Source organism: Zootoca vivipara, chromosome 3 (genome assembly GCF_963506605.1).
Source record: "Zootoca vivipara chromosome 3, rZooViv1.1, whole genome shotgun sequence".
NCBI classification, from domain to species: Eukaryota; Metazoa; Chordata; class Lepidosauria; order Squamata; family Lacertidae; genus Zootoca; species Zootoca vivipara.
The window spans coordinates 397,874-424,698 of NC_083278.1; the positions used below are offsets into that span (position 1 = coordinate 397,874).

Genomic DNA, 26,825 nt, shown 5'->3' on the forward strand with positions numbered 1-26,825 from the left:
CACACCTGAAGCACCTAGCATGTGCTCCTCTAATTAATATACATTCAACCACTGACAACTTGAGGAGCTATGAATGTGTCTTGTGAAGTCCCAGAGAGCGGGACATGGACAGCACTAGTATTTTATACTGTACTTATAATAGTAGAAAAGTAACTTTGGTCAATTTATATATATATATATATAAAGGGACCTCCTACTGAATTAAAATAAAGTACCTCTGCAAGGGCTTATTCAGAGTTCCTTTTGTCCTGCTGCTTGCCTCTGAGGAAAACTGCTCTTTACACGCAATTGGAGCAAACAACAATCGGGTTTTCTGAAGATGGTCACTGGTTCTGATTTAGAGCTAAAGAAAGGAAAGCAGCGGGCCAGAAGGGAAACTGCTTGGACCCATGCTGTTTAGGCATGGAACAAGCAAAAGCGTGGACAAGCCTCAAGCGTAAGTTAAACACATCTCAAGTCCAAAGTTTTAAAGCTATCAGAAAATCTTGGTTTATTATACCACTAGGTGGTGGTCTAAAATCACGAAGAATTTTCATACAGTCCACCAGTTCAGAATGATGAACATATCAATTCTCTTCTTATTTTTTAAAGATGTCCAACATGACATTTCATGCGTTCCTTTTTACGGGTGGTTAGTTTTCAATTTGTGGTAATTTAAAAGTGAAATTGGCTGCATTAAACTTCAAGCTGATAAAGATTCTTCAAATAATTTTAGCACATATTTGAATATCTTATACTGTATTAACAACTTTTGGTGACGAACAAGCAAGAGGTGCACTTGAACCAGAAGCGTTAGACTACGTGCCTTTTAAAAAAATCTACTTAAGCTAAACTCACTTTCATCAAATTCATGAAGATGATCTACACAGAGAATAAAGTGGTTAACAGAACTGTGCTACTTTGGCCTGCAAAAGTGGGGTGAAGTCATCCTCCTTTTGAAAGCTCAATGGTGTAAAAAGATCACATGTAGTAAACCATCACATCAGAGACAAAGGTTTAGTACACCCCATTCCTTTATTCTGTATTAGTTTGCAGCACAAAGGGAGATGTTTAGATTTTACAAAGGGGGAGCATTTGAAAACGACACACCTATGGGCCCTGGTACAATCTGAATTGTTACCATCCAGAATCTATCCCAGTTCTGCCATATTCTGGCACAACAGACAGAATGGCTTTCAGATATACACTGTTCAGGCTCAAAAGTAGCTTGAGTAGCTTATTTTCTGTTATTACTGAGTTTTGCATTACATGCCCCCAAACACCGTTTAAATACAGCGACATGCTAGAAGATAACATGGTGCCTATGAGCGGAGCCTATCAGTTGTCTCAGTTGAAAATTACATTTTGCTGGAAACTGGGGGTCTGACTTTACAGGTGTGATTCTGAGTCACACACAAAGCAAGACCGTCTGCTTCAAAGGTAGAAAGTGGAGCTACATTCAGTGACCCGAGTTTGAAGGATACGCCTCACTGACTGCTGCAGAGCAAGCAGTACAGGAGTCAATTTTATGCAAAAATCTACCCTTCAAGCCAAAGGAGAAATTAATATTTCATGCTGATTCCCTACCAACAAAGAAACCTGGTCCCATGGAAACCAAGCTTTGAACACAGTCTCATCTTGCTGTGTTCCCGTTATATTTGTTCACTGTCAAGCTCAGCATGCTTTCAAATTGCTCTAACGAAAGAATGGCTCCATATCTCATTACCAATCCCTGAGTGTTTCTTTCTCTATCGTCGTTTTAAATTTTCATGAAGGAGATTAGTGCTGGATTTCTGCATGTTCCTGTTTGTCCAAGAGAAGCTGGAATATAATTAGCTGCTGTTTTCCAAAAGGAGAAGCCAGGCCATTATGGGTAAAGCCATCTTCCAAAGGAGCTGGAGCCAGGGAGGGGAGGGGAGGGGAGGGGAGGAACTAAGGAGAAGGTGGAAGACCATGGTCCCTAAACTATCAGTGAAACCAAAACCCATCAGTCACGCCAGCCTTGCTTCATCTAAGACAGGCATCCCCAAACTTTGGCCCTCCAGATGTTTTGGACTACAATTCCCATCTTCCCTGACCACTGGTCCTCTTAGCTAGGGATCATGGGAGTTGTAGGCCAAAACATCTGGAGGGCCGCAGTTTGGGGATGCCTGATCTAAGATGTTGACACCTGCAGTGCATTCTTAATCTGGTCCAAGAAGTGTCTTATGCGTAGGTTTACGCAGAAGAATTAGGTAGAAGAATGTACGGCACGCACTACTCTGCAGACAGAAATTACATTTAAAAATAAACACCAGTGCAAAATATTAAACTAGCACTGCAAGGTGGCTAAATCATTCTAGGTAGTACATGTGTGTGTATAAAACATATATATATATGCGTAATGCGTAAAGTGATGCGGTCTACTCTTATCATTTCAGGACTTCATTCTGGTGCATCTGTAAATCCAGCATAACTAGCCTTCCTTCAATGACTAGGGTAAATCTGTGTGTCCTTTCAAGGTGGGCAAGACTGGGGTACAATACCATTACATTCGTACCTTGGATCCCGAACACCTTGGAAACTCGGACGTTTTGGCTCCCAAATGCCGCAAACCCGGAAGTGATTTTTTCCGGTTTGCGACCATTCTTTTGGAACCCCAACGTCCGACGAGGCTTCTGTGGCTTCCGATAGGCTGCAGGAGCTTCCTGCAGCCAATCAGAAGCCACGCTTTGGTTTTTGAACGTTTTGGAAGTCGGGCGGACTTCCGGAACAGATTCCGTTCGACTTCCAAGGTAGGACTGTATCTCATTCTCAAAAGACACACAGGTCCCCGAGCTCATCCCATGCAAAGTAGAAGGATAGCAGGAACAGCTGAAAATGAATGGGGAGGTGGGGGGGGGGGGGTTCGAAGCTCCTATATCTTAGGCTGCCTGTGTACACATGGCATTTACTCTGGTTCCAGTTTGTTCCCATGGCTGGTGTTTGAAGCTGTGTGTACATGACATTAGCTACAATCCATATCTATCTTGTAGTTTTCCACAAACCAATTTCCATCTGATTTCAAAACGCAAGTCACATTAATTTTGTGGTTAAGCGGAGGTGTGTTCATTTGAGACAGCCACTGCACAAACAAAGGCGGCTGCTTTGGAGTTGTGGGGAGAAGCTGCAGGTGTGGGGAAGCCAAACAGGCAGCGTATATCCGGTGAAGACATCGCCAGCCCCTCTCTGGCTATGTGTAAAGGTAAAGAAGGGAGCAGAAAAGTCTCACATTACCCAGACAGATGATTTGAGCAGGAGTGTGCAGTGGAGGCCACAGAAATGGGCTAAGGAGGAACTAGGCTACACAAAAATAACACCCTTTGGGAGATACAAGGAGGTCATTTTCTAGAGAGACGGCAGCTACAGACCTTCACAATCAGAGCATAAAAGGATCCAGGAGGGTGATGGAGAAGGCGGCAATTTTATGGTCATAGAGCCCCTGTCAAAACCAGTCTTCACAGCCAGCTGAACCCCCATCAAAATGGACTCCCACCCCTCCCTTTCTCTGGTATCTGTTCTGCTGAAATGCTCCCCTCTCCTATTTTCCACATCCCAAGATCCTTCAAGCGAGCTGCAGAGGGAAGCTGCCTGCACTATCTGAAACATCTCAACAAGGGAAGAAAAAATGTGAGAGACAACAGATTATATGAGCAAGATAAAAGTGCATGTACCTTGCTTCCCCTTCACCAACTCAGGATACGGGGGGGGGGGGGCGAGGGGGGAGGATACACACCTAGGGGAAGGTTTCTCTTTTGTTGCTATGGGGAAATTGTTTGCTATGATTAAACAAGCAGGAACCCACAGAAGAAAAACAGAATTTGGACGTACTAGCACAGGGCATCTTACTAGAAGAAAAGGTGGCTCACTCTCTCCCACAAAAGAGCTGTGAATTCACAAATACCTAAATCAGAGTGGTAAACAGATCACTGAGACCAAACATTACTCCTGTTTGTACTATCTGTACTATTACTGGCATGTAAAATATTTATTCCTGAAATTTACAACTCAGGAGGAAGTTCAAGCCTCAAGACCACAGGTAACTAAAATGGAACAGACCAAATTGGGTTATGTCCCTGAACCCTGTCAATCTTCACCATATACCTGGATCTACAACCCAGTTCTCCTGAGTTCATAAACCTGTATTTATGATGCGCTGTCTCCAGTTGCAGGTAGCAATTCAAACTATTAAATGCCTCCCATAACAAAAACAAAACTCCTGCAGTAGCATGGCAGATGGATGAGGTCTGGTCTGGTCTTTTCCCTGACATGCTACTTTGCTACATGCAGGGATGCCCTCCCCCCCCACACAAACACCTACTTTTGGTTTTCAGGTACGTGAACCCTGACATCCATTGTGACAGACACAGATTTAGTATTTCAGTTAGAATTGTGCCTTTGTAAATGAGCAATTCCGTGGTACTTCTCTTTTAGATTATTTATCCGTTCCCACTTCTCTTTTGACATACATACAAATTTCAGCAGGTAACTCAGAGTAGGACAACTCAGAAACATCTGCCTAAAAAGCTTCTTTAGCCAGCAATTGTTACACTGCAGTTTTTTTAAAAAATGTTTAGGACATAAGGCGGCTTTTTTATGGTAGCTCCAGACTGCAAGCAATTCCTGGTTTATAATTTATAGCGGCAACTCCCTTTGTTAATTTACTTATATACAGTATTTATATGCAGCTCATCTTTGCTTGGTTCCTTCAAGCAGGCTGGGCCTGAGCCCTGTCCCCATGACGATCAGGATTCCTTTATGGCCAGCTCCACCCTGATCCTGCGCTGCAGGAGGTGTGCAGTGACAGCGCTGCAAGCCACTAAGCCAAAGAAGGAGCCGCAGGACAGAATGACGGAGAGGGAGCTGTGCCGCCTGCGGAAGATGTCTTGCCTGTTCTTGTAATCCAGGAAGATGGCTTCCTGCTGGGAGAGTGTGCAGATGGCCAGGAAGGCGTGGAAGATCTGGTGGGCATGGCCAACGATGTCACAGGAACCCGGGAAGTATTTCTCGGGAACTGGGCAGGAGAAGAAATAAGCACTGACGAGGAAGAAAAGTATCTGGAAGGTATGGTACCAGGCAGCCGTCTCCTCGCAACCTTCAAGGTGGCACATGACCACACGGTGTGCCACGGGGCTGATGTCCAAGATGAAGGCCAGCCCTGCTGGGATCACCTGGCACACTTTCCTCATGACGGGGTAAGGGCGCCGGTAGCGGTACTTGGCGTAGCAGCAGCCGGCGCAGGAGAGCCACCCGCAGAAGGCGGCCGCCGGCAAGAAGAAGAGCCAGAACTTGTCGTACCAGGCCTGATCAGAGCTATAATAGAAATGGGCCAGGGCGCTTCCGTACTGGTACACGCTGACCCCAACGTAGTCCACAAAGTAGAAGGTGTAGTGAAACATCTCAGACTTGGACTGCAAGAGGTGAGCCAAGAGGCTGCAGGTGAGATACGTGACAGAGGAGAGGACGAAGAGGAAGAGGGGCAGAGACTGGACGTCCAAAGTCAACTCCTCTGCTTCCGCAAAAATATGAAACCTCAGCAGCACCGCCAACGCTGCCAGCAGGTGGGTCCAGACATTCACCACCTCGTTGTGCTTCTGGAAGAGGCTGAAAAAGTAGTAGCGCCATTGCTGCCCCGTGGGGCGATACCCAGCTTGGATGTACGGCTCCCGGAAGAGCTGTGGGACGTCAGATTCTTTGACGGTGCCAGGCATCTTGGGGAAGCCTTCTTCTAAGAGCTTGGGGAGCCGGCGGAGTTGCTGTCCACTGACAGACAAGGTGCTGATCCGTTCCAGGATGGCTGTCATGGTGCCAAAGGGTGGCGAGGTCCTGTGGATCCCTGAAGCGGAAAGAGAAGCCATTAGCAAGAGCAGAAACTGAAAATAAGCAGAGGCAGATATTTCGTAGTCTCTGTGCATGTCACTGTGTGTTGCACAACATCTAATAAGTATGGAGAGAAGGCAGGAGCAAGTCTTGTGTGTGTGGTCTCCTTCCCTCCCTGTGCAAAGCTGCCATTAAACTTGTTTTAAGAAAACAACCACACATCCTAGGAGGAATTCAACGTTACGCTAAGGCCATGGTCCCATCTGGGCGAGCGTTTCAGCTTCTCAGAGGGAATGATCCTCCATATACAGTTCTGGCAGTTCCCTCAACTTCCCTGAGGCAATTTTGGGGGGCAGAAAGCCCTCCCTCAGAAGCCCTTCCACAAGACTTCCACTGATGGCATTGATGGGATGCACTCGTTGACTCCCGCTCCCATTCACGGATCTTGGAAACTAAGGAACTAACGGACTTAAAACGGATGCATTCTTACCGTGATACCTATCAGAAAGGAGGCTTCTGCACATGCTGTAAAAGAAAAGGGGCAGGTGGGGGCTCAGCAACCTGGGAAGGTAGCTCATCGAGGAGGCCCATCTGCCCCCATTTCCCTCCACAGCATGTGCAGAAACCGCCTTCTTGACCATTGGACCCACTCCTGGCCTTGTCCACTCAATCAGCCGAAGCCCCCGGAGGGTTTGAGACCCATCAGCTCCCTCACCTGGTTTAGCAGGCCAGTCAAAGCCATTTTTGGAGGTGTGGCTGCTGCCGCATGCTGACAGCTTCTGGGAGCCTGAGGTGAGAGCTGAGCACAGGGTGGGGACCAAAGGAGGGCAAGCCACCCCAGAAGGAGCAGGACATGTCCCCCCACCAGAGGTACGACCCCTTCCCTAACCCCTCCCCATACACCCCAGTGGAGAGAGAAGCAACTATTAAAGATCATTGTGCTCCTCAGTTTTGAAGGCAAGATCCTCTCAGCATTGTCTGGCATTCTTAGCTGGCCAGCCTCTTGTTCCTTGCTATTGTATTACACCTCCAGCTGCTTCATGCTGGCATTTCACGAAGGCCAGGTCATAAGTCTCAGTCCAGCTAAATTCCAAATGTTATTGCCTGTGCAGAAACCCTCCGGGAAGAGCATGAGCATGAGATGGATGAGCCAGCGAGGGAGATGGACTTCCAAGAGAGTTGATAGTTAGCTTACAATTACAATAGCCAAGGCAGCCATCTCCCCACCCACCCACCCACCCCTCAATACAATGCACATGGCGATTTCTTGTTCTGTTTTGAAAGTGTGTAGCAGCACTCACGGTTCCTAGCTGCTTCAAGCAGCAAATTATGTTTTTTTAAAAGGAGGAGGAGGAGAGAAAAAGGCCCTCTGACTATGTAATAATTTGCTAACTCTTCCCTCCTGTGAAAATCAAATGATTTTCTCTACCCACTTCACAGATGTTATCAAATTCCCACTCCTCCACGGTTGACAACTAAGTTCCAGCACCTAATTTTCACATCCACCTCAACCAGAGCTCCTTTTCAAAACAACTATTTTTGAAGATGAAATTAATTCAGAACTCACTGTTTCCCTGAAATAGAACGCATCTTCCCCTGAAATAGAAAGAGCAGCCATACTCAACTTCACCCCCACCACCCCTCCCAACACAAAATCAAAAGGTCTGGATGATGACGGCTAACCCCGTGAGGGCTTTTCTTTGGTTTTTTGTTCTATCCACTTGTTTTCTTGCTTTGTAATGCCAGCGTCTTCCACACAGTTTCCATTCAGTACTAAGGTCCAAACTGATGCTAAATGTGTTATTAGGAACCACGTAAGTCCCCCCTCTCCCAGTTCATTATTAGCAGGTGCAAAGGACACTTTTTCTTTATCACAATTACAGTACACTAAGAAAATCTGTTCTACAAGTTTCCCATGACCACAGATAACCATCTCACGCTGCTTGGATATGTAGAACAAAACAAGTACAGTGCATCTGTGGTGCCTTGATGAAAACAATGGTGTTAGAAGAGTTAAACTAAGAGTCAAGATTTCTCAGAAAATATCTGAACATCAAGAAAACACTTAAGAGTTGGAAAACAGGCTTAAAAAATCAACAGCGATCATTGAATCCTTCATTTGGGAAAATTCCAGGACATTAGCAAACAAGAACAACTTGCCAGTTTTCAACAGTCATGTGGCGATGATGAACAAAGCAGCAAGCAATTCACATTACAGACTGAAAAGCCCAAGGTCAGCAGCACTCACTGTTTCACTTCCACAAAGCTTCTATTCTCTCATTTCTGTGTGGGCGCAGCCGTTTGCTGAAGAGCTATATTCATTTCGCAGGGCATCTATTTCAGCCTCAGCTTACCCTCTATCCTTCGGAGGGCTGAATTATTTTGGCTATTCCCAAATAACAGCATTTGTGTGCAACTTGTCTGAGTAACTTAAAGGTAAAAGTAAAGGGACCCCTGATCATTAGGTCCAGTTGTGACCGACTCTGGGGTTGTGCGCTCATATCGCATTATTGGCCGAGGGAGCCGGCGTATAGCTTCCAGGTCACGTGGCCAGCATGACAAAGCCGCTTCTGGCAAACCAGAGCAGCACATGGAAACGCCGTTTACCTTCCCGCTGTAGCGGTTCCTTTTTATCTACTTGCATTTTGATGTGCTTTCGAACTGCTACCGTGTTTCCCACATTTTAAGACACCGTCTTATATTTATTTTACCCAAGAAAACAAGCCTATGGCTTATTTTCGGGGGGTGTCTTTTTTTAAAAAAAAAAAATACTGTACACGTTGCTGCTGCTGGGTCCCACGGACTCAGGGCTCAGGACGTGCAGCAAGCCTCCTTCTCCTTCTGCCACGTTGCTGCTGCTGGAGGCGGCCTGCCGGGTTGGCGCCCAGCTGCGCTGGCACTGGGCATCGGAGAGAGCAGGAGACTGATCAGCCACTGCGGCATCGCGCTGCCAGAGACTCGCAGCCACTGAGGAGCTCGCGGCACTGGGGCTTGAGGGCGGCTCTCGCCTTGCCGCCCTTTCTCCCGCTCCAGGGGGAGACACGGCTTCCATCCCCCGTTGCCAAGGAAATGGCCCAGGGGAGAGACGCCAGAGCGGAGGGGCCGCCCGGCTGTTGCCACCGCCGAAAACGGCAATGCTTAGGGCCGCCTCCTCCTCGCGCGAGATGAAGTAAGGCCCCTCGAGCGGTCCAGGGCTCGCTTCCGAATGCGCAGGGATAGGGCTGCGCCATTAAACTGCTTGCAAACTCCTTGGAAAAAAGAAACGTGTCCTGCAGAGCCCAGATCAAGGAGGTGGCCTGCGGGGTTGTCGCCGCTCAGCACCGCGCAGAGCGCCGGATTAAGGAGCTGGTCTGCAGAGTCGGTGCCCAGCAGCGCGGCACTGGATTGGGGAGGCGGTGCTTCGTGCGGAGCTGCTGGGCGCCGACCCTGCAGACCGGCTCCTCGATCCGGTGGCCTGCCGGGTCGGCGCCCAGAAGCACCGCCCAGAGCACCGGATCGAGGAGCCGGTCTGCAGGGTCGGTGCCCAGCAGCTCCGCACGAAGCACCGCCTCCCCAATCCAGCGCCGCGCTGCTGGGCGCCGACTCTGCAGACCGGCTCCTTAATCCGGCGCTCTGCGCGGTGCTGAGCGGCGACAACCCCGCAGGCCACCTCCTTGATCTGGGCTCTGCAGGACACGTTTCTTTTTTCCAAGGAGTTTGCAAGCAGTTTAATGGCGCAGCCCTATCCCTGCGCATTCGGAAGCGAGCCCTGGACCGCTCGAGGGGCCTTACTTCATCTCGCGCGAGGAGGAGGCGGCCCTAAGCATTGCCGTTTTCGGCGGTGGCAACAGCCGGGCGGCACCTCCGCTCTGGCGTCTCTCCCCTGGGCCATTTCCTTGGCAACGGGGGATGGAAGCCGCGTCTCCCCCGGGAGCGGGAGAAAGGGCGGCAAGGCGAGAGCCGCCCTCAAGCCCCAGTGCCGCGAGCTCCTCAGTGGCTGCGAGTCTCTGGCAGCGCGATGCCGCAGTGGCTGATCAGTCTCCTGCTCTCTCCCATGCCCAGCGCTGGCAGGCGGCGGCATGGCTTATTTTCAGGGTATGGCTTAAATTTTACAAAAGCTTTCAAATCCTGCCATGGCTTATATTATGACTACGTCTTAAAAAGGGGGAAACACGGTAGGTTGGCAGGAGCTGGGACCGAGCAACGGGAGCTCACCCTGTCACAGGGATTCAAACTGCCGACCTTCTGATCAGCAAGCCCTAGGCTCAGCGGTTTAACCCACAGCGCCACCTGTGTCCCTTCTGAGTAACTTAGACGATGCAAATTAAAGAGATTGGGGGAGACACAAATAGCTGGTGCACGTATTAAAGAACGTGAGGATGAAATGGGTATTGCTATAGTCAGAATACTCCGGATAGTGCTGGGAAGCACCCAGTGGTTTTTTTCTAATCACCCCCCCCCCCCCCCGGGTCCTTCCACACAGCTTCTGAAATGCCACCAGGCATTGCCCACACACTTTCAAGCTCATCTTCACAGCTGCAAGAGCTTTTAAAACTTGTTTAAGTCGGTTTAAACCAGGGTGGATTTGATTTAAATCACTAGTCAGTAAGGCTTGATTTAAATCATAGTTTTCTACATGAAGACTAATTCTTGCTGGTATAACTTTAATATGCAAGTAGATGGAGAGCAATAAAGCACACTAAAGTTTAGGATTATGGTGGTATACCCCTATACCCCTAGGTCTCATGGTGGTTCACAACATAAAATCACAATTGTCGAGTTGGAATGGGCGCTGAGGGTCATCTAGTCCAACCCCCTACAATGCAAGAATCTCAACTAAAGCATCCATGACAGGTGGCCATCCAACCTCTGCTTAAAAACCTCCAAGGAAGGAGAGTCCACAACCTCCTGAGGGAGTCTGCTCCACTGCCGAACAGCTCTTACTGTCAGAAAGTTCTTCCTAATGTTTAGTCAGAATCCCTTTTCTTGTAATTTGAAGCCACTGGTTCAGGTCCTACCCTTCAGAGAAGGAAAAAACAAGTTTGCTCCATGTGACAGCCCCTGAGATATCTGAAGATGGCTCTCATATCTCCTCTGAGTCTCTTATTCTGCAGGCTAAACATACTTGACTCCCTCAACTGTTCCTCATAAGGCTTTGGCAGCACCCCTTCCAACTTGGCACGATTCATTTGTTTGATGCACTTGAACCAGGGGTAGGCAACCTAAGGCCCGGGGGCCGGATGCAGCCCAATCGTCTTCTCAATCTGGCCTGCGGATGGTCCGGGAATCAGCCTGTTTCTACATGAGTAGAATGTGTGCTTTTATTTAAAATGCATCTCTGGGTTATTTGTGGGGCATAGGAATTCATTCATTGTTTTTTTCAAAATATAGTCTTGAATGCATGCATACTCATGCAAAGCTGCCTGCAGCAGAATCCACTCCAATGATAACTGTGATTGCATGGCACACAGAAAGCCAATCAAGCTTGAATTCACAGAAATGCTGTATATGAGCGCACACTGTTAGAACCTGGCACAGCCTAAGTTCAATTCTATGACCTTCCGCAAGCTCCAGTGGAGAACTGAGCGATGCACAATTCCTCAGGGAAATCTATATCTATATATATATCTATATATCTATATATCTATATCTATATCTATATCTATATCTATATCTATATATATATATATATATATATATATATATATATATATATATAAATGTAGGCATTGTGCGCACAGAGGTCACAGCCTTTCTCCGTAACCGCTGAACCAAATTGCATCAAATTAGGACAAAGCGTACCTTGCCCATCAGTGAGGGATCTGGCATAAAAAAAAAAATCCAAAAAAGCACAGCTTTCATACCTTAGTGATGAAACGCAAAAAAGTGGCGCACAAATCAGACATCACCAGACATCACTCCAGCAGCATCCAATAGAAAGGCAGATTGCACACTGTCACCAGCAAAAGCTCTGAAGGGCGGCACCAAATAATGACATCATCAACCAAGCAACTGAAACCACCAAGGCGGCCATTACCAGACCCCTAGACCCCTGCCAGGCTGCCAGGCCCCCACTAGGCCCAGGCAGGGATAACCCACAGCAATGCACTTGGGGGCACAGCAAGGGGTTTTTACTTTAAAATTTATCGGGCATTGTGTCACATGGGAGGCTCCGGTGGCCATTCTAAGTAAGGGCAGTCATGCCCCTTTTAACCTAGGCTTTATACTATGACTGATTGCAAGCCTCTGCGTCTTTTTTAAAAAAACAACAACAATGTACTTTCTCTCCCCAGTTTAAGTCCTCGGATATTTGCAGTGGCCAATCCCTCCCCCTTGATTTACAATCTCCTACCTTCCCCTTGCCACTTCCTGGGTTTTTTATGGAACCGAACAGCTTGGGCGCTTCGGAACTTGCCTTCTGTTGCTACGGGGCTGTGGGTCTTCGCTATTTGATTCCCCCCCCCTCCCTGGTCGGGATTATTGAAGTAGTTCTCTGGGTCACCTACTCCAAAATTAGAAAAAAAAAACAAACAAAAAAAACACAAAACACACAATGACACCCAAATCATACAATACCCACCAAAATAAATGAGAACCCCAAAAATAAAATTAAACAAAAACAACTTCTGCTTCTCATGTTCTTATTTTTTTTAAAAAATAATCTAAATATATAAAAATGTTCACGATGCGTGCGCAGTGGCCAATGTATGGAGATACAGGGGGGAAGGGACAACACTCCCCGGAGGAAACAGAGGGAAGGGTATCCTACCGAAACACAGGGATGAGCCAGGGGGTTGGAGGGAGGAGGGACGAGATACGTCATGGATCGGGACAGGGTGGGGGGGGATCACAGGGATGACCCACAGCAACGCGTGGCCGGGCCAACTAGTAACCAATACAATAGTACTTTAATTCCAGTATCAGCTGACCTGACTTACACCTCCTGGAATAATGTGTGGATCAGAATGCAGCTTGCAGTTCTCCAATTATGGTGACACAGTTCTCTGCTCAAAAATATATCAACATGTATTTGAAGATTAGTATTGTGACAGAAAATATATCTAGTGGTGGGTATTTCCAGAAATACATATTTAGATTCACATTTTAATGCAGTTTTTTTATTTAAAAAATCATGTTAATGGAGAAATGAGGCTAAATGAACTTGCCAGTGACTGTAGCTGGAGAAATAATTGATTAGTTAGCTCATTCCTAATTTTTGCATTATGCCTGAAATTGTGGTTAGGGCTTAGCAGAAGACTTGAGTTAGAAAGCGTGTGAGAAAAAGGAGCTCCATAAGATGACCAATCCACAACAAAGAATATATAAAAGCTTTATGCATTCAGAAAACAACAACAGTAAAAAAGTTATCCAGTGTATTTATATTTACTGGGGGGGGGGACTTTAAATCCGCAAATAAACAAAGGAAATCTTTGCTTAAAGGCTGTAACAGCGTAGAAAAAAGTCTATCAACAAAGGTCATTATAAACATTCCTACCCACTTGCAAAATTGACTCAAGACAAACAAAACTACTATTCTAAGTACCAAAAATAACTTAAAAACAAAAGTGCATGAGGAAGAGGAGGAGATTCCTTTGCATGGTTTTTCAGCCAAATATGTGGCTTTTATACTGTTTATGGAGAAGTGAAGAAGTTAACATTCCATCCTTTTACCCTTACTAGTAGGAAGGTGACACTAATCCTGTTTAACTTAATACTGTAAAGCAGGCATCCCCAAACTGCGGCCCTCCAGATGTTTTGGCCTACAACTCCCATGATCCCTAGCTAACAGGACCAGTGGTCAGGGATGATGGGAATTGTAGTCCAAAACATCTGGAGGGCCGAAGTCTGGGGATGCCTGCTGTAAAGTGTAAGGGCTTTTGTGTGAATTCTACCACTGTTAATTCTCCAATTTGTACAAATGTGATGCTTTTATAACCACAGTGCTTTTCTCCAGTTCCCTCCAAAGCGCTCCTTTTGAAGACTTGCCACACCTAACCAATGACATTATAAACCTTTGAAGGTTGGAGCCCGGACTTCCTCTGTGCAAGCAGTAACAGAGGCCATCCGGGGGTTTCTGCGCCCAGAGACAAGTTAGGCTGCCAACACAGCTCATCCAGCACCTTTGGCTGGGAGTTTTGAAGTGGGAAACATACCTGTTCCTTTTTCAACCAGCACTTGATTCTTGCGTGCAAATAAGAATCTAGGCACCCCAGGCCTCCTCAAGATTCACATCAAACTTGTGTAGCATTTGATGGGCAATTAGATAATCCAGTAAGAAAACTGAGCAAGGGAACCTCCCTTCATCTCCCACATCAAAGCACGCACGCACAAAGACACAAATTGCACTCTTGGCAATTATTAAAGAAACAACAATATTCCATATTCAAAATAAACAGAGCAGGTGACAATTCAATGGGGCTGTGTTGAAAGTTATGGAGAGTCTATTCTCTCAACCCCCCCCCCCCAGGGTGAGCACCAACAGACCGGCCAACAAGTTAATGTGATCCTCTTTAAGTAATCTCGAGTGGGATCTCCTGTATTTAATATCAGGGGGTAGATGAGGACGGGCCACCTGGGTAAGAAAGGGTTTCCAGGGTCCCCCTGCCAGTGGAGTCTATCTCTGAGCAAGAAAGAGCAGCCCATCTCGCCTTCCTGCTTGACTGTGGAGGATGATGAGCGCCAGATTCGCCGCTAAGGAAAAACCGAGGCAAAAACCCATCTTCAAGCATCGCGCAACGCAGTTGAAAGAGAGAGACAACGCAAACAAGAACACGGCAGTTGCGCGAACAAAAGCCCGGACTCGGGCAGAGAGGACCGAAGAAAACGCAGCAAGCGCCCTTCGCTGAGGATTCCTCGCACCGGCGTTGCAGACCTCGCCATGCACCCTTGCGGGGCTCTGCGCAAAGTCCTCCGCGTCCGGGCGGAATCTGGGCACCTGCGGGAAGAAGCGCCAAGTGGCCGCCAGGGAAGAGAGACGGGCATCATCAGGCGGGGAGGGGGGGGGTCCTGCCTGCCGCCGGAGCCCTCGCCTCACCTGGCCTCAGGCCGGGATGCAAACGGACCTGGGGGACTTTTTAAAAAGGTGGGTGGGGGGAGCCCTCGCCTCGACTGCGGCCGAGCGTTGGGCTGCGCTTGACTTCAGAGGCGAGGCGGGAGCGGGAGGACAAACGGCACTCTGCACATGCTTGGAGGGCATTCTGGACAGCCCCCCCCGACTCCGGCTGCCTGGGCAGCGCGCGGCTCGCGAACCAGCTCACCTGGGCGCGCGGCGGGAGCAGCAGGTGAGCGATGCGCAGCGCCCGCTCAGCTGCCGGGGGTGCGCGGCGGAGCCTCCATCCCGGCGTCTCGGGGCACCCGGGCGCCGCCGTGCCCAGAAGCTGCCCGGCGAGCTGCCGGCGCCTCCCTCTCGGCCGGCGGGCAAGCGGGTGCCGCGCCCCTTCCTCCTCCTCCTCTTCCCCGGGCGGGCCCGCGGGCTCCAGGGGCGGGGCTCCTCCTCCGGAAAGGGGCTTCTCGTCCCGCCGAGGCCGGTGGGGGCGGCGGTGGGGGGGGGGGGCGGCCCACGAAGCTGCGCGCCCGGCCGCCGGGGGAAACCGGTATTGCGCGCCAGGCGACGCGGACAACAGCTTGCTGGCGGCCCACAACTACAAGGGGGGAGTTGTTTTTTGGCTGACTTAAATTCTCAGAAACAGATGTCTCGTGAGAATGATGAAATTCTTCAGGCTATGAAAGCAAAGTTGTTTTTGTTATCATAGGGGTCAACTCCTAGGGGCCGAGATCCCTTCAGTCCGCCCCCAATAAAAAATATTTGAGGGGGCGGGACCCTCCAAAGTTGATGGGCGTTGCCATTCAAATAATAATTGTGCACCGCATCATGTGATCGATTGGGTGGGCGGGGCTTACCTCCCACCCACCCGAATACTGTACAGTGGTACCTCGGTTTATGAACACAATTGGTTCTGGAAGTCTGTTCATAAACTGAAGCGAACTTTCCCATTGAAAGTAATGGAAATGGATTAATCTGTTCCAGATGGTCCACGGAGTACTTAAACTGAAGCGTTCATAAACTGAAGCAAACTTTCCCATTGAAAGTAATGGAAAGTGGATTAATCCGTTCCAGACGGGTCCGCGGAGTACTTAAACTGAAGCGTTCATAAACTGAAGCAAACTTTCCCATTGAAAGTAATGGAAAGTGGATTAATCCGTTCCAGACGGGTCCGCGGAGTACTTAAACTGAAATGTTCATAAACTGAAGCATGGGTGTAATTGGTTCCGGAAGTCTGTTCATAAACTGAAGCGTTCATAAACTGAAGCGAACTTTCCCATTGAAAGTAATGGAAAATGAATTAATCCGTTCCAGATGGGTCCGCGGCGTTCATAAACCGAAAATTCATAAACCGAGGTGTTCATAAACCGAGGTTCCACTGTACTGTATTTAATTCAAGTTGCCCTTACTGGTTGTTATTATTATATATTACATATCTATATCGTCCTTCATCTGAGGTTCATGGGGTAGTTTTCAATTTAAAAACACAAAAATACAGTAGTAAGGAACAACAACCCAAAAACTAGACATCACACCCCCCACCCCAGTTTAAAAGGATCAGTGGTTCCCAAACATTTTTATCTGGGCCACACTCAGAATTTTTATGCTGAATGTTTAGATATTTTATGATTGCTCTTAAATCTTGCCACCCTCTCCTGCCACGCCATTTGAGAACCCCTGCCATAGATTGCTTACTTAGCCAAAGGCCTAAAATATTATCAGAAATTTGTAAGATGCTGTATCACAAAAACTAATCTGTATAAAGCTGTGCTCCTCCAAGGTCTGCATCTGAGACGGCTGCCTGGTTGGTCTAATGAAAGCACCCGCCCTGCACACACAACAACATGCCCAGCAGTGGGAACTGCCTCCTCTCTCTCCACCACCCTCTTCTTCCTCTTCCTGCATTTCCTCTTCACCTGCCACCTTCATCACCCTGCAAATAAACCCTCCGTTGTAGCGTTTTTTTTTTATTATAGAGTTTGCAGGGCCAGTGCTATCACAGTAGAGTAACTAGGCAACCGCCCAGGGCACAGACCTCAAAGAGGTGAGTTCCCATAATCGCACCTGAAGCCGAAATCACACATAGTCAAAACTTATCAGGTGCAATGGCAGATGTGATTGCCAGTGTCTTTTCCCTGGATGTCCGCCTCCTTTTTATTTTTTCATAATTTTTCTGCCAAGCGCGTAAAGCTGAATGTTATCTTGCCCAGGGCAACTCAAAGCAACTTACAAGGAAACAAACAACCCTCGCCCCAAATTTAAACCAGGGCAAAGAGAAATATTTTTATTTTATTTTTAAAAAAACCACACACACCCTCCCACTCATCAAAATAAAGCTATGGTGAAACTCTCACTGTGGTCGTGAGGATGCTTGGAAAAGAACCTGCTCTGTTTTCCAGATCAGAATCTGGGTCACTACGGGGACAATGTCAGCATCCTGGACAATCACAAGATATGTGTGTGCCCACAAGCATTTGCACAGAAACTGACAGCTACAAGCTGAATCCCAGTTTTTGGCATAGTCACAAACTTGCATTCTGCAAAATGTTCACCTTGTTACAATAGGATCACGTCTCAAACAATCACATGCATGAGAGTCACTTGGACTTATGCACACTCATCTTTCCTGACGCATGCTATACAACGTGCTCCACTTGTTTTTTTCCCCACAGTCAGCTTAAACAGCCCCTATCTTACCTCTGCAGATCTTCCCTAATCTAATTTATAATATTTACGGGCTGATCAGCAATCATCAGCTTTAAAGACTAGCAGCAATGAAAGAAAAACATCTCTCTCCAAACCCTTGATCTTTTCAAAGATACTGTAGTTTCTTTTATATTACCAGATCTTCATGTCCTTTAGGTCAATTTGTTTTTCCATAGCACAGCAGCTGTGAAAAACAGCTGTGTCTCTGAAATCCTTTGAAGCTCTGAAGGGGTAGTTCCCCCATTCTGTGTATTCTGAAAATTCAAATAGAGAAGCAACTATAAACTGGCCACAAATGCATGACTTTCAAGTGTATGACTACTCAAACACAAGTCCAAATGGTGCTATCGCTCATTACACAGCAGTACATACCCAAGTTTGTCTCACAATGTATAGGCAGCAGAGAGACTCAAACAATCTCAGCTCTCTGTTGAGTATGATACACATACTTTCAAACACTACATTATAGTGTTAAGTGTGCAATTCAAAAGTGCACACCTTTTAAAAGGCCAGAACTTGAACACATGCTTGACTCATTCTCAGGTTACAAAATCATGCAGTTTTGCTGGAAGCTGCCATGATCCTTTCTATAGGACATCACTGAATACGCTCAGATTAGAGGTGATAGACTTTAGTGGACTAACCCAGCAAACTCCATTAAGCAGCAAACTTTCAGTTTTTCCTTCTGAAACACCTCCCTAGGTCTTCAGTGGGTTCCAGAAAATCTGTCACTGCATGCAAACCCTTCAGCTGAGCCTGGTCCTTTTTTCCCCTTTTCTTTCCACCTCCCCACTTCGGCCTGACCCAACCCAGCCTTGATACAGCATCAGTCCCACCCTGGTTGGGATTCGGGAATATGCTGCCTGGCTGTGGAAGAGGCTGCCCACAAAAGGCAGAGGGTTGTGGCGGGAGGCCTAGAAGCCATGGGGCACCTCTGCTCTCTGTAGAAAAGAGGGGCTTGGACTGGTGGCGGCAGTGGGGCGCTCACTCTGGAAGGGGTATGTCCAGACACCTCCCGTTCTGGAGGGCAAGCCCCACAGTGTGAGAGTCCACTCAATAGTAAGGAGTGATATTCTAAGACAGTGGTTACCAACAGGTGGTCCGCGGACCCCCAGGGGTCCGTGAGCTATGCCAGAGGGGTCCGCAAGATGCTATTAGAATAAAAAATATATTAAATATATTTCGTATGATAACAGATTTTTTGTTTTGGCCGCTTCCTGCATGAGCAGAGTCTAGCGCAAAACTAGAATTAAATAGAGGCAGTAGTTCTGCTGTATGCCGTTAGGTGGCGCTTTACAAACACTACTGTTTTGCAAAGAGGCAGCGCGCGCATTCTACTAACGCTCACCTCCCCAAAATGCTTTGCGCGCGTCGGCTTCATTTGTGCGCTACTGCGCAGGTACCCTGTCTTCTCCATTCCCCTCCCTCCTCCCTGGTGCGCACTGCCTCTTTGCAAAACAGTAGTGTTTGTAAACAAAGCGTTGTTTTTCGCGGAAGCTACAGTTCGCGTAGTTAAAAATGGACCATTGGTTAAAAAGTGGTTCATCTCATTAAGAACTGAAAATTAAAACTAACTGTATACTGATGGAGTACTCTGTTGTAACTGTAAAAAACGTATAAATATAAAATATAAAAAGACTCTTAATTTGGCTCTCACTTTTTAATTTTAGGATTAGGAATTAATGGGGGTCCTTGTCACAATAGCGGCTCAATGAGGGGTCCTCGAGAAAATTTTGTTGGGAACCCTTGTTCTAAGAGTAGGAGGGTTGGGCAGGCAAGTGGACACAAGGAGATGGCAGATAAGCAGTGGTTGTGAGAGAGGAAAAGAAAGGCCCCCATAGAGAAAGCAAAAAGCAAGACAAAACCTTGAAACCTGCAAGAAAGAGAGAAAAGTCTCAGCTCCCCAGAGAGAAAGAAAACCTTAGTTTAACATTAATTAAAGTAACAGGCAAATACTATGTCAGTCAGAAGTCAAGTATGCACAGGACTGCATCCTGGATATTTCAGTGCTGATTTGCCTTATTAAAAAGAATGGCAGGACTCTGCAAATAAAAAAAGAAACCCAAAAAACCCATTTTGTTTTGGAACTACAGTTGTATGTTACTTCAGTCTCAAAGAATCTGAAGATTTTCCACAGATGTCACCATCCAACCAAGTACTGTACAGCTGCTGTCTATCTGAGTTTTTGAGAATGACGGACCTTTACCAGAAACCCTGTTTATTTTGATTTCAGGCAAGTTGGCCTGAGGAGTCAGAGTCAAAGAAAGGCAAGTTAAAGTGGCAGAGAAGATGACATCAGGTGGAAGAAAGTGAGCCAGGTAAAATGGAAAGTGAGAGGGAGACAGGAAGGCAGGAGCAGCAGGTGAAAGGAAGCAGATGAAAGCAGGAGAAGGTGTATAAATGTTTGAGAAAGTAAAGGGGATGGGGAAATAGGCAGAAGCAGCGAGAAGGAGGCCACAGGCAGACAGGTTGTGAAAGGAGGTGAGATTGAAAGGAGGCGGCGGAAGGAGAGATGATAGGCAAAGGGGGAAAGGGCATGTTGAAAGGAGGTGGTGAAAGGCATTTTGGGTAAGAAAACACAAACATCATAGTGATGGTGACTTTCCCTCTTGCCCAGTATCAACCACAGGCTCTATTATTATTTTGTTGTTGTCGTTGGCCAGGACAGGAGGCAGTCCCTGGCACAACAGCATCTAGGGCTACATTGGCACCCAATCTGGGGCTCAGGTGGAGGTCAGCAACCAGGCCTTAGAATGGACCGTGCAGCTCAGGAAAGGGGAAAAGGTGTCCTTGCCTTATTCAGGACAATGCTGTGGCACAGCCCTCTGTCACCACTCACTTAGCTGCGCAGGACGTTCTGGATGTGATGTAGAGGCTTCTGCGTGCATTAAACATGGGTGTGTTCTTACTTTAGCAGTGCCACCACATCAGAAGGGGACTGAAATTATTTACTGAAAATTTAAGTAAAAATAGCAAAGGAAGCACATACCATTATGGCACATATCAGCTTGAGGAGGGAGGGGTGGTTTTCTTTGGGGACACAGCAGAGTGGGAAAGTTTTTCAAAAGCCATCTCCATAGATCAGCGCAGTTCCATTGCTGATCAGCTGCCCCATCACAGCTTCTGTTCACAATTGTACAAGATTCGTGCAATTTAAAATGACAGAATTATTGCCATGTGTCATTTTGCCCTGGCATAACAGCATCATGGAGTCAGGAGGAACCTCAAAGGTCATCCAGTCCAACCCGCTGCTAATCCAGGAAATCAGCTACTATGGCAGACCGCTTGCCTTGTAGTTTTGTTTTGCTTTTTATTTCAAAGTACTTCTGCCTTGATATGGGAACTAACTAGGAAACTGTTAGAAGCAAAACTGGAACTAGGTTTTTACTGACTTGCTTACATCTTACAAGTTACAGTGGTACCTCTGGTTACGAACTTAATTCCTTCCGGAGGTCTGTTCTTAACCTGAAACCGTTCTTAACTTGAGGTGCCACTTTAGCTAATAGGGCCTCCCATTAAAGTTCTTAACCTGAGGTACTACTTCTGGGTTAGCGGAGTCTGTAACCTGAAGTGTTTGTAACCTAGGTATTTGTGTTGGGTTTCTTGTTTCTCGTTTGTTTCTTGTTATGTGACAGTTGTAGCAAACAACCTGTTGCCAAAAGAGACGAGTTACGAAGGGCAACCTCTTGCATTTGTGGTTTGACCACTATTCTTTTAAAGGGAAATATAATAGTTTGAGCTAAAGCTGAACAGACTCTGTTCCCCACCAAGCTCTATAACTGATGAAAGCAGGGGATTTTTTTTTAAGGTTTTCTCCACTCCCTCTTCCTCCCAAGTCCCTTTCCCCTTTGTAACCTGCATTTTCGATACCAAGCTCGAGGACAGGAGCTGTCTTTTCACTGATATTTCTAAGCTGATCTGAGAGCCTTGTTGTTTACCCATAGGAAAAAAAAGCAATTTTGGCTGGAGGAGGTGGTGGGAAATAACCACCCTTTTAGCTCCCTTTACTTCACTTCTTGCATAGAAGGCTGAACTGAGGAAATTCCACCAATGGCTAAACTGATCATTTATAACTGCCATCTTGGGTCACTAAACGTTTATGAGCTTTGCACAAACATGACCTTTTTCATTGCCCAAAGGTATCGTGGGTCTAGAAGGGAACAGTCAGATATCTGGTCATGGAGGTACATAATATGAGCTGGACCAAAGCTTCATTTTGTGGTTCGGGGGCATATAAACATGAGTTCTTGTTGACATTTTCTGACTGAGGCCCCATCTGCACGAGGCCTTTAAAGCAGTCCCATACCACATGGCTGTTTAAACAGTCCCAAATAATCCTGGGAACCGCGGTTTGTCGAGGGTGCTGAGAGTTGCTGGGAGACCGCTATTCCCCTCGCAGAGCTACAGTTCCCAGTTTCCTGGGAAGAGGGATAAACTATTAAACCACTCTTTGAAGAAGCAGCTTCCTTGCCTCCATGTTGACCTAATGGTTTGCAATCTATGTCAGCTCCGGGGATCAATAATGTCTGATACTGCTTCTGGCCTAGCTGTGAACTGTCCTGCAAAAGAGGGCAGGGTCTGCAAGCAACTATAAATACTAATAAAAATATTTTCCGTCCATCTGTCCAGTTATAGAAATTCTTGAGGAAAGCTCCTTAACCCACCCGTCGCCCAGCCCCGGGGGAAGGTGTTGGCTGCCAGTCCTCCCTGCAACTCTCCCTCCCTCCCTGCTGCCCCTACGACTGTCTTCCCTGCTGGTGGGACAGCGGCTGAGGGTGAGCAAGGGGCAAATGGGGGGGGGGGTGAACCAGCAGCCACTGCTGCTGCTGCTGCCTCCTAGTGGAGCAACTGAGTCATTTTTACTCTGTGGCTTTTTTTCCCCACCGACGTCCACAGGGGGGCAGTCAGCTGTGCTGTGCTTGGAGCCCCGTTTTATCCCGTTTCATTCCCTGGAGACCATACCTGCCAAGTTCCTGCCGGAAAAATAAGGGACCGGACCGGAAGTAGGAGACTGGAAGTAGCGCTGCTGCCATTTTGGAACTGGGCGGAGCATGCTCAGAAGCGACTTTTGATGCTCTGCCCAGTTCAAAAATGGCCGCCGCACCAGAAGTCACGCTGCAGCCATTTTGGAACTGGGCAGAGCAGCATCAAAAGTCGCTTCTGAGCATGCTCCGCCCAGTTCCAAAATGGCTGCCGCGCCAGAATAAACCCGGGAAAAACAAAAAAATCCATTTTTTCAGCTGGGAACAGCTGGAAAAACGGGGGTTTCCCGGGGAATACGGGAGACTTGGCAACTATGCTAGAGACCCGCCTCCCCTCAGGGGTGTAGCAAGGTGGGCATTGGGGGCAGGCTGCCCCGGGTGCCACCCTGGAGGGGGGTGACACAGCACCCCCCCCGCGTCTCCCAAGCCGAGCCCCAGCAGCCAGTGAAAAGCATTGCTGGCTCAGCCGCCCACCACCCAAGCTTTACCGGGCGGTGGGGCTCGTCTTGGGAGTCGCGGGGGGGTGGTAACCCTCTACGTAGCGCACGTGTGCAGCGTCGCTACATAGTGACACATGCATCGTACGTTGCGTTGCTGCGCATACGCGCTATGAGCGACACCCTGCCCTCGGGTGCACAGCAATTTGCCGCTCCGGGTGACACAGCGGCTTCCTCCGTCAGTGGCAAAGGGTCTCGAGAAATGTGTTACAGCTGCAATTTTCCAGCAAGCCCTGGAAGAAAGAAATGCAAAATGGCTGCTATTCCACAAAGAGTGACATCTAGTCTTTTGAGCAACAAGCAAAACACTTGAGTGTTGTTTTTAATTTTTTGGCATTTTTTGGACTAAGTGGAGTTTACATTGTTTCATTATACAAAGAGGGTGCAATTTGTAATGACCAGCAGAAGGAAGAAAATGTACCTTCCTCTTTATACAATTTCCAGGTGAGAGGAGAAAGGCCCTGATGCAGTTTTAAGAAAGGACATCTTAAAATCCAGGGGATCCTGCTTGAGAAGGACTTCCCAAATGAGAAAAGACAAGTGGAATAGATGGATTATAGCACTGCCTTCTTAGCATTATTTGATCTTCTGCTATGAAAAAAGGCGTCCTTTGCATTTCAAAACATCCAGACTTCTGAAAGGATAGCAACACTATAAACAATAAGCAAAACCACCTTTTAAAGAAATTGCTGTGCATTCATGTGGCTATAATTGAGTATTTATGATGAACTTTTTTATTTAAGTCAGAACAGAGGTTGTCAAATATCAGGCCCAGTTTGAACCAGTGGATAACAGACTTGTTTTGCTACAAACTGCTCTTGCAGAAAAGCAAGCTCATTAAGTTCCCCTTTCCCCCACTGACCTTGAAAAGTGTTTGAAAATACAAAAACATTTTAGAAAATATGCACATACATTTGCGATTCTAATGATTTGTCACCTGAGTTCTGGATCTCATTGTCCCCATCAACCAAAGAAATAGAAGAAATGTACTGTATTACTTAAATTATAAAACAACATTCTGCGGAGCATTGTTTTTACTACATCTTTTGTAGAATCAATTTGGTTTTACTTATCACTGAAAAATCAGCTTCTATTGGAGGTTTTTGTTTTTGTTTTCAGTTTGGGCACAGGAAAAAATATTGATTAGTTGTTCCAGAAGTGTACTGTGTTGGATAATGTGAACTTAAAATGTTTTACTGTACTGACTTGCTCACCCCAAAATCTTTTTCTCTTGCTCAGCAAACCTAAGACATGGATATCATATTTGAGGATCCATATTAGAAGCAATTATTCAGCAGATCTCTGTAATTAAATTAAATTTATCCTGCAGAAATCCAGTGTTTAACAGCATATCTATTTTGAAAGCAATGCCAGCATAGCAGACCAGAATGTGTTTGTGTGCATTTGTTATATATACGTATTTATTGTACAGTATTTTATATTGCCAATGGTATTTTTCTTGCAAAAAAAGCAGGCATAAAGCAGGCACAAGCTGTTCCTATCTCCATGATAGCTAATCTACCGGTAATGTGAAATGAAGTGACATATACTAGAATCTAGCTGATGCTCCCATGAGACCAGACAGAAAAATCATTTTCCTTCTGTCTGACAGCGGAAGGTCGTGATACTTTTTAAGCAGGCAGCAATCCGTGGCAGAATTCATCATGATAATGAATAGTTCTGTTGGCAAAAGGAAAAGAGAGTTTTGTGGCAACTTACAGCCTATCAAATTTATTGTGGTGTAAGATTTTGTGGACAATATTGGATGCATAAAATGCTATCCTCTCCGCTGCAGGCACATTTATTTATTTATCTAAAATATTTATACACCACATTTCCTTTAAATATTAGAAGGCTTTGGTCACAAAAGAAATGACAGTAAAAATACAAAATAAAATATCAGCCAACACGCCAGGGCAAAGTAGCAAATACAATCAAATGTGACTAAAGGCCAGCAAAACCCTAAGAAATACAAGCACGGTTGGCAGAAGAAAGAATTGTAAACAGTGAGGTCGGAAGGAAATAAAACATAGATTACAGAGAGTGATAGTTATGTTTTTAACATTGTCGATTTACAAGAAAGAGAAGAGAGAGAGAGAAAGACAGTTGCAACCCTGTGGGTTTTGATAGCCTTTGGCTTTTACGATGGGCCTTAAAAAACTACCGTAACTTCTCCCTGTCTTTACTTTGCAGGACTGACTCACAGAGGGTGTTGTCCTGAGTGAGAGGCGGTGGTTTATTCTTTGCCTTCGTAGGGACCATGCTGCCTTTCAGCCAGAAGTTGTGTTGGCTTTACTGTTCCTTGGTTACTATTAACAGTGAGGATAATTTAAAGAAAGAATTCGTTGACTCATGCAGACAAACAAAAGGCAACAAGCCCAGTCATCTGAATTTGCCAGCGATATCAGTGTACAGCTAAAGGTCACAGGGAGGAGCAGAGCTTCCCAAGTTTCTGAACAAGCGTTATCCTTAGTCAAGGAAGGAACTCCTCAGAGAAATAAAAATGCAGCTCAGGTGTTTGCGAACCATAACGCCTCTTGGACCAGGGCCAAGGGGAGCAAAGGCAGGAGGTGGAAGGGAACATGGACATATTACTCACAGTATATGTTAGGGGGGAATAAATGAAGAGAAGAAGAAGAAGAAGAAGAAGAAGAAGAAGAAGAAGAAGAAGAAGAAGAAGAAGAAGAAGAAGAGAACACCCAACACCTCCCTGTTGTTGCCAATATGAAAGACATTCCGGACGTGTGGATCCAGAATTGGCCTCCATAGTCACTTACGGACTCATTGTTAAAACCATGTTTATGGAAGACAACCTTACTCGGCTACGAGTGATCGCCAAAGAAGGAGATGAAAGACATTGCCCATACTTATCCATGCATAGAATTTGGCTGTAAGGTGTTTAAATAAACATTATAAATCAGGCACCCCCAAACTACGGCCCTCCAGATGTTTTGGCCTACAACTCCCATGATCCCTAGCTAAGAGGACCAGTGGTCAGGGATGATGGGAATTGTAGTCCAAAACATCTGGAGGGCCGAAGTTTGGGGGTGCCTGTTATAAATTGTCCCTGGACCAGCACTGATAAAAAACCAATTGTCTGTCATACAAACCACAGTCCAGACGGACTGGTCAAAAACCCGCTTTTTGTCTTTCTCTTCTCCCACCACTGGCATGCGACCCCAGGAAGGGTCAGGGGCCCATGAGGAAATGTGCCCCTCAGGCCGCAGAAGGGCTCCCCACCCTTGTGCTTGAGCTGCTAATTGAGAACAGAAATGCAACATTCGAGAAAGATAAAAAAACAAGGGGATTAGAAAATAGAGTAGCGTGATTTGAAAAGGAAATTCTGAATTGTAATGAAAAATTACTTTCAAAAATGTATAGGCTTGTAGGGCATTCAGAAATAGAACATGAAGTAAAAAATAAAAACATGTATAAATGGGAACAAGACATAGGATATGAAATAGAATTAGATGATTGGAAGAAATTTTGGATGAATAACATAAAGTTTACAGCCTGCTATTCTTTAAGAGAGAACTTTATGAAACTCCATCACAGATGGTACTTGTGTGACGAGTATAGGACTCCTTTGAGTTATTTACGACTCAATTAGGAGCCACTAAATGCCGCCCGGCACGCTTTCTCTAGCGCCTCTGCTCCGTATCAGACTAGAGAAAATGAACAAAATTATGAATAACAAATGCTGGAGGTGCCAAAGTACGGTTGGAACCCTATTTCATATGTGGTGGGCATGTCCAGATGTGCAAAAGTTTTGGGAAATGGTACACACAGAAATTCAAAAGT

The 26,825-nt window shown here is 46.5% G+C and overlaps 1 protein-coding gene across 5 annotated transcripts; it reads right to left on the minus strand.

The window, feature by feature from the left end:
* Window positions 1-175: 175 nt before the first annotated feature.
* On the minus strand, window positions 176-25,256 carry PAQR8 (progestin and adipoQ receptor family member 8). Of its 5 annotated transcripts, XM_060272299.1 has the most exons (4): window positions 25,189-25,252; window positions 20,535-20,668; window positions 17,682-17,799; window positions 176-5,833 (listed from the first exon to the last, which is right to left on the minus strand). In XM_060272299.1, the coding sequence occupies exon 4, from the start codon at window positions 5,799-5,801 to the stop codon at window positions 4,743-4,745; it is 1,059 nt and encodes a 352-aa protein (XP_060128282.1). In that variant the 5' UTR covers window positions 5,802-5,833; window positions 17,682-17,799; window positions 20,535-20,668; window positions 25,189-25,252; the 3' UTR covers window positions 176-4,742. The 5 variants fall into 5 exon arrangements, 4 of the variants coding, with proteins under 4 accessions (XP_060128282.1, XP_060128283.1, XP_034966299.1 ...); XM_060272300.1 differs by lacking the exons at window positions 17,682-17,799; window positions 20,535-20,668 and having other exon boundaries at window positions 25,189-25,246; XM_035110408.2 differs by lacking the exons at window positions 20,535-20,668; window positions 25,189-25,252 and having other exon boundaries at window positions 17,682-17,891.
* Between the last annotated feature and the right edge of the window lie 1,569 nt (window positions 25,257-26,825).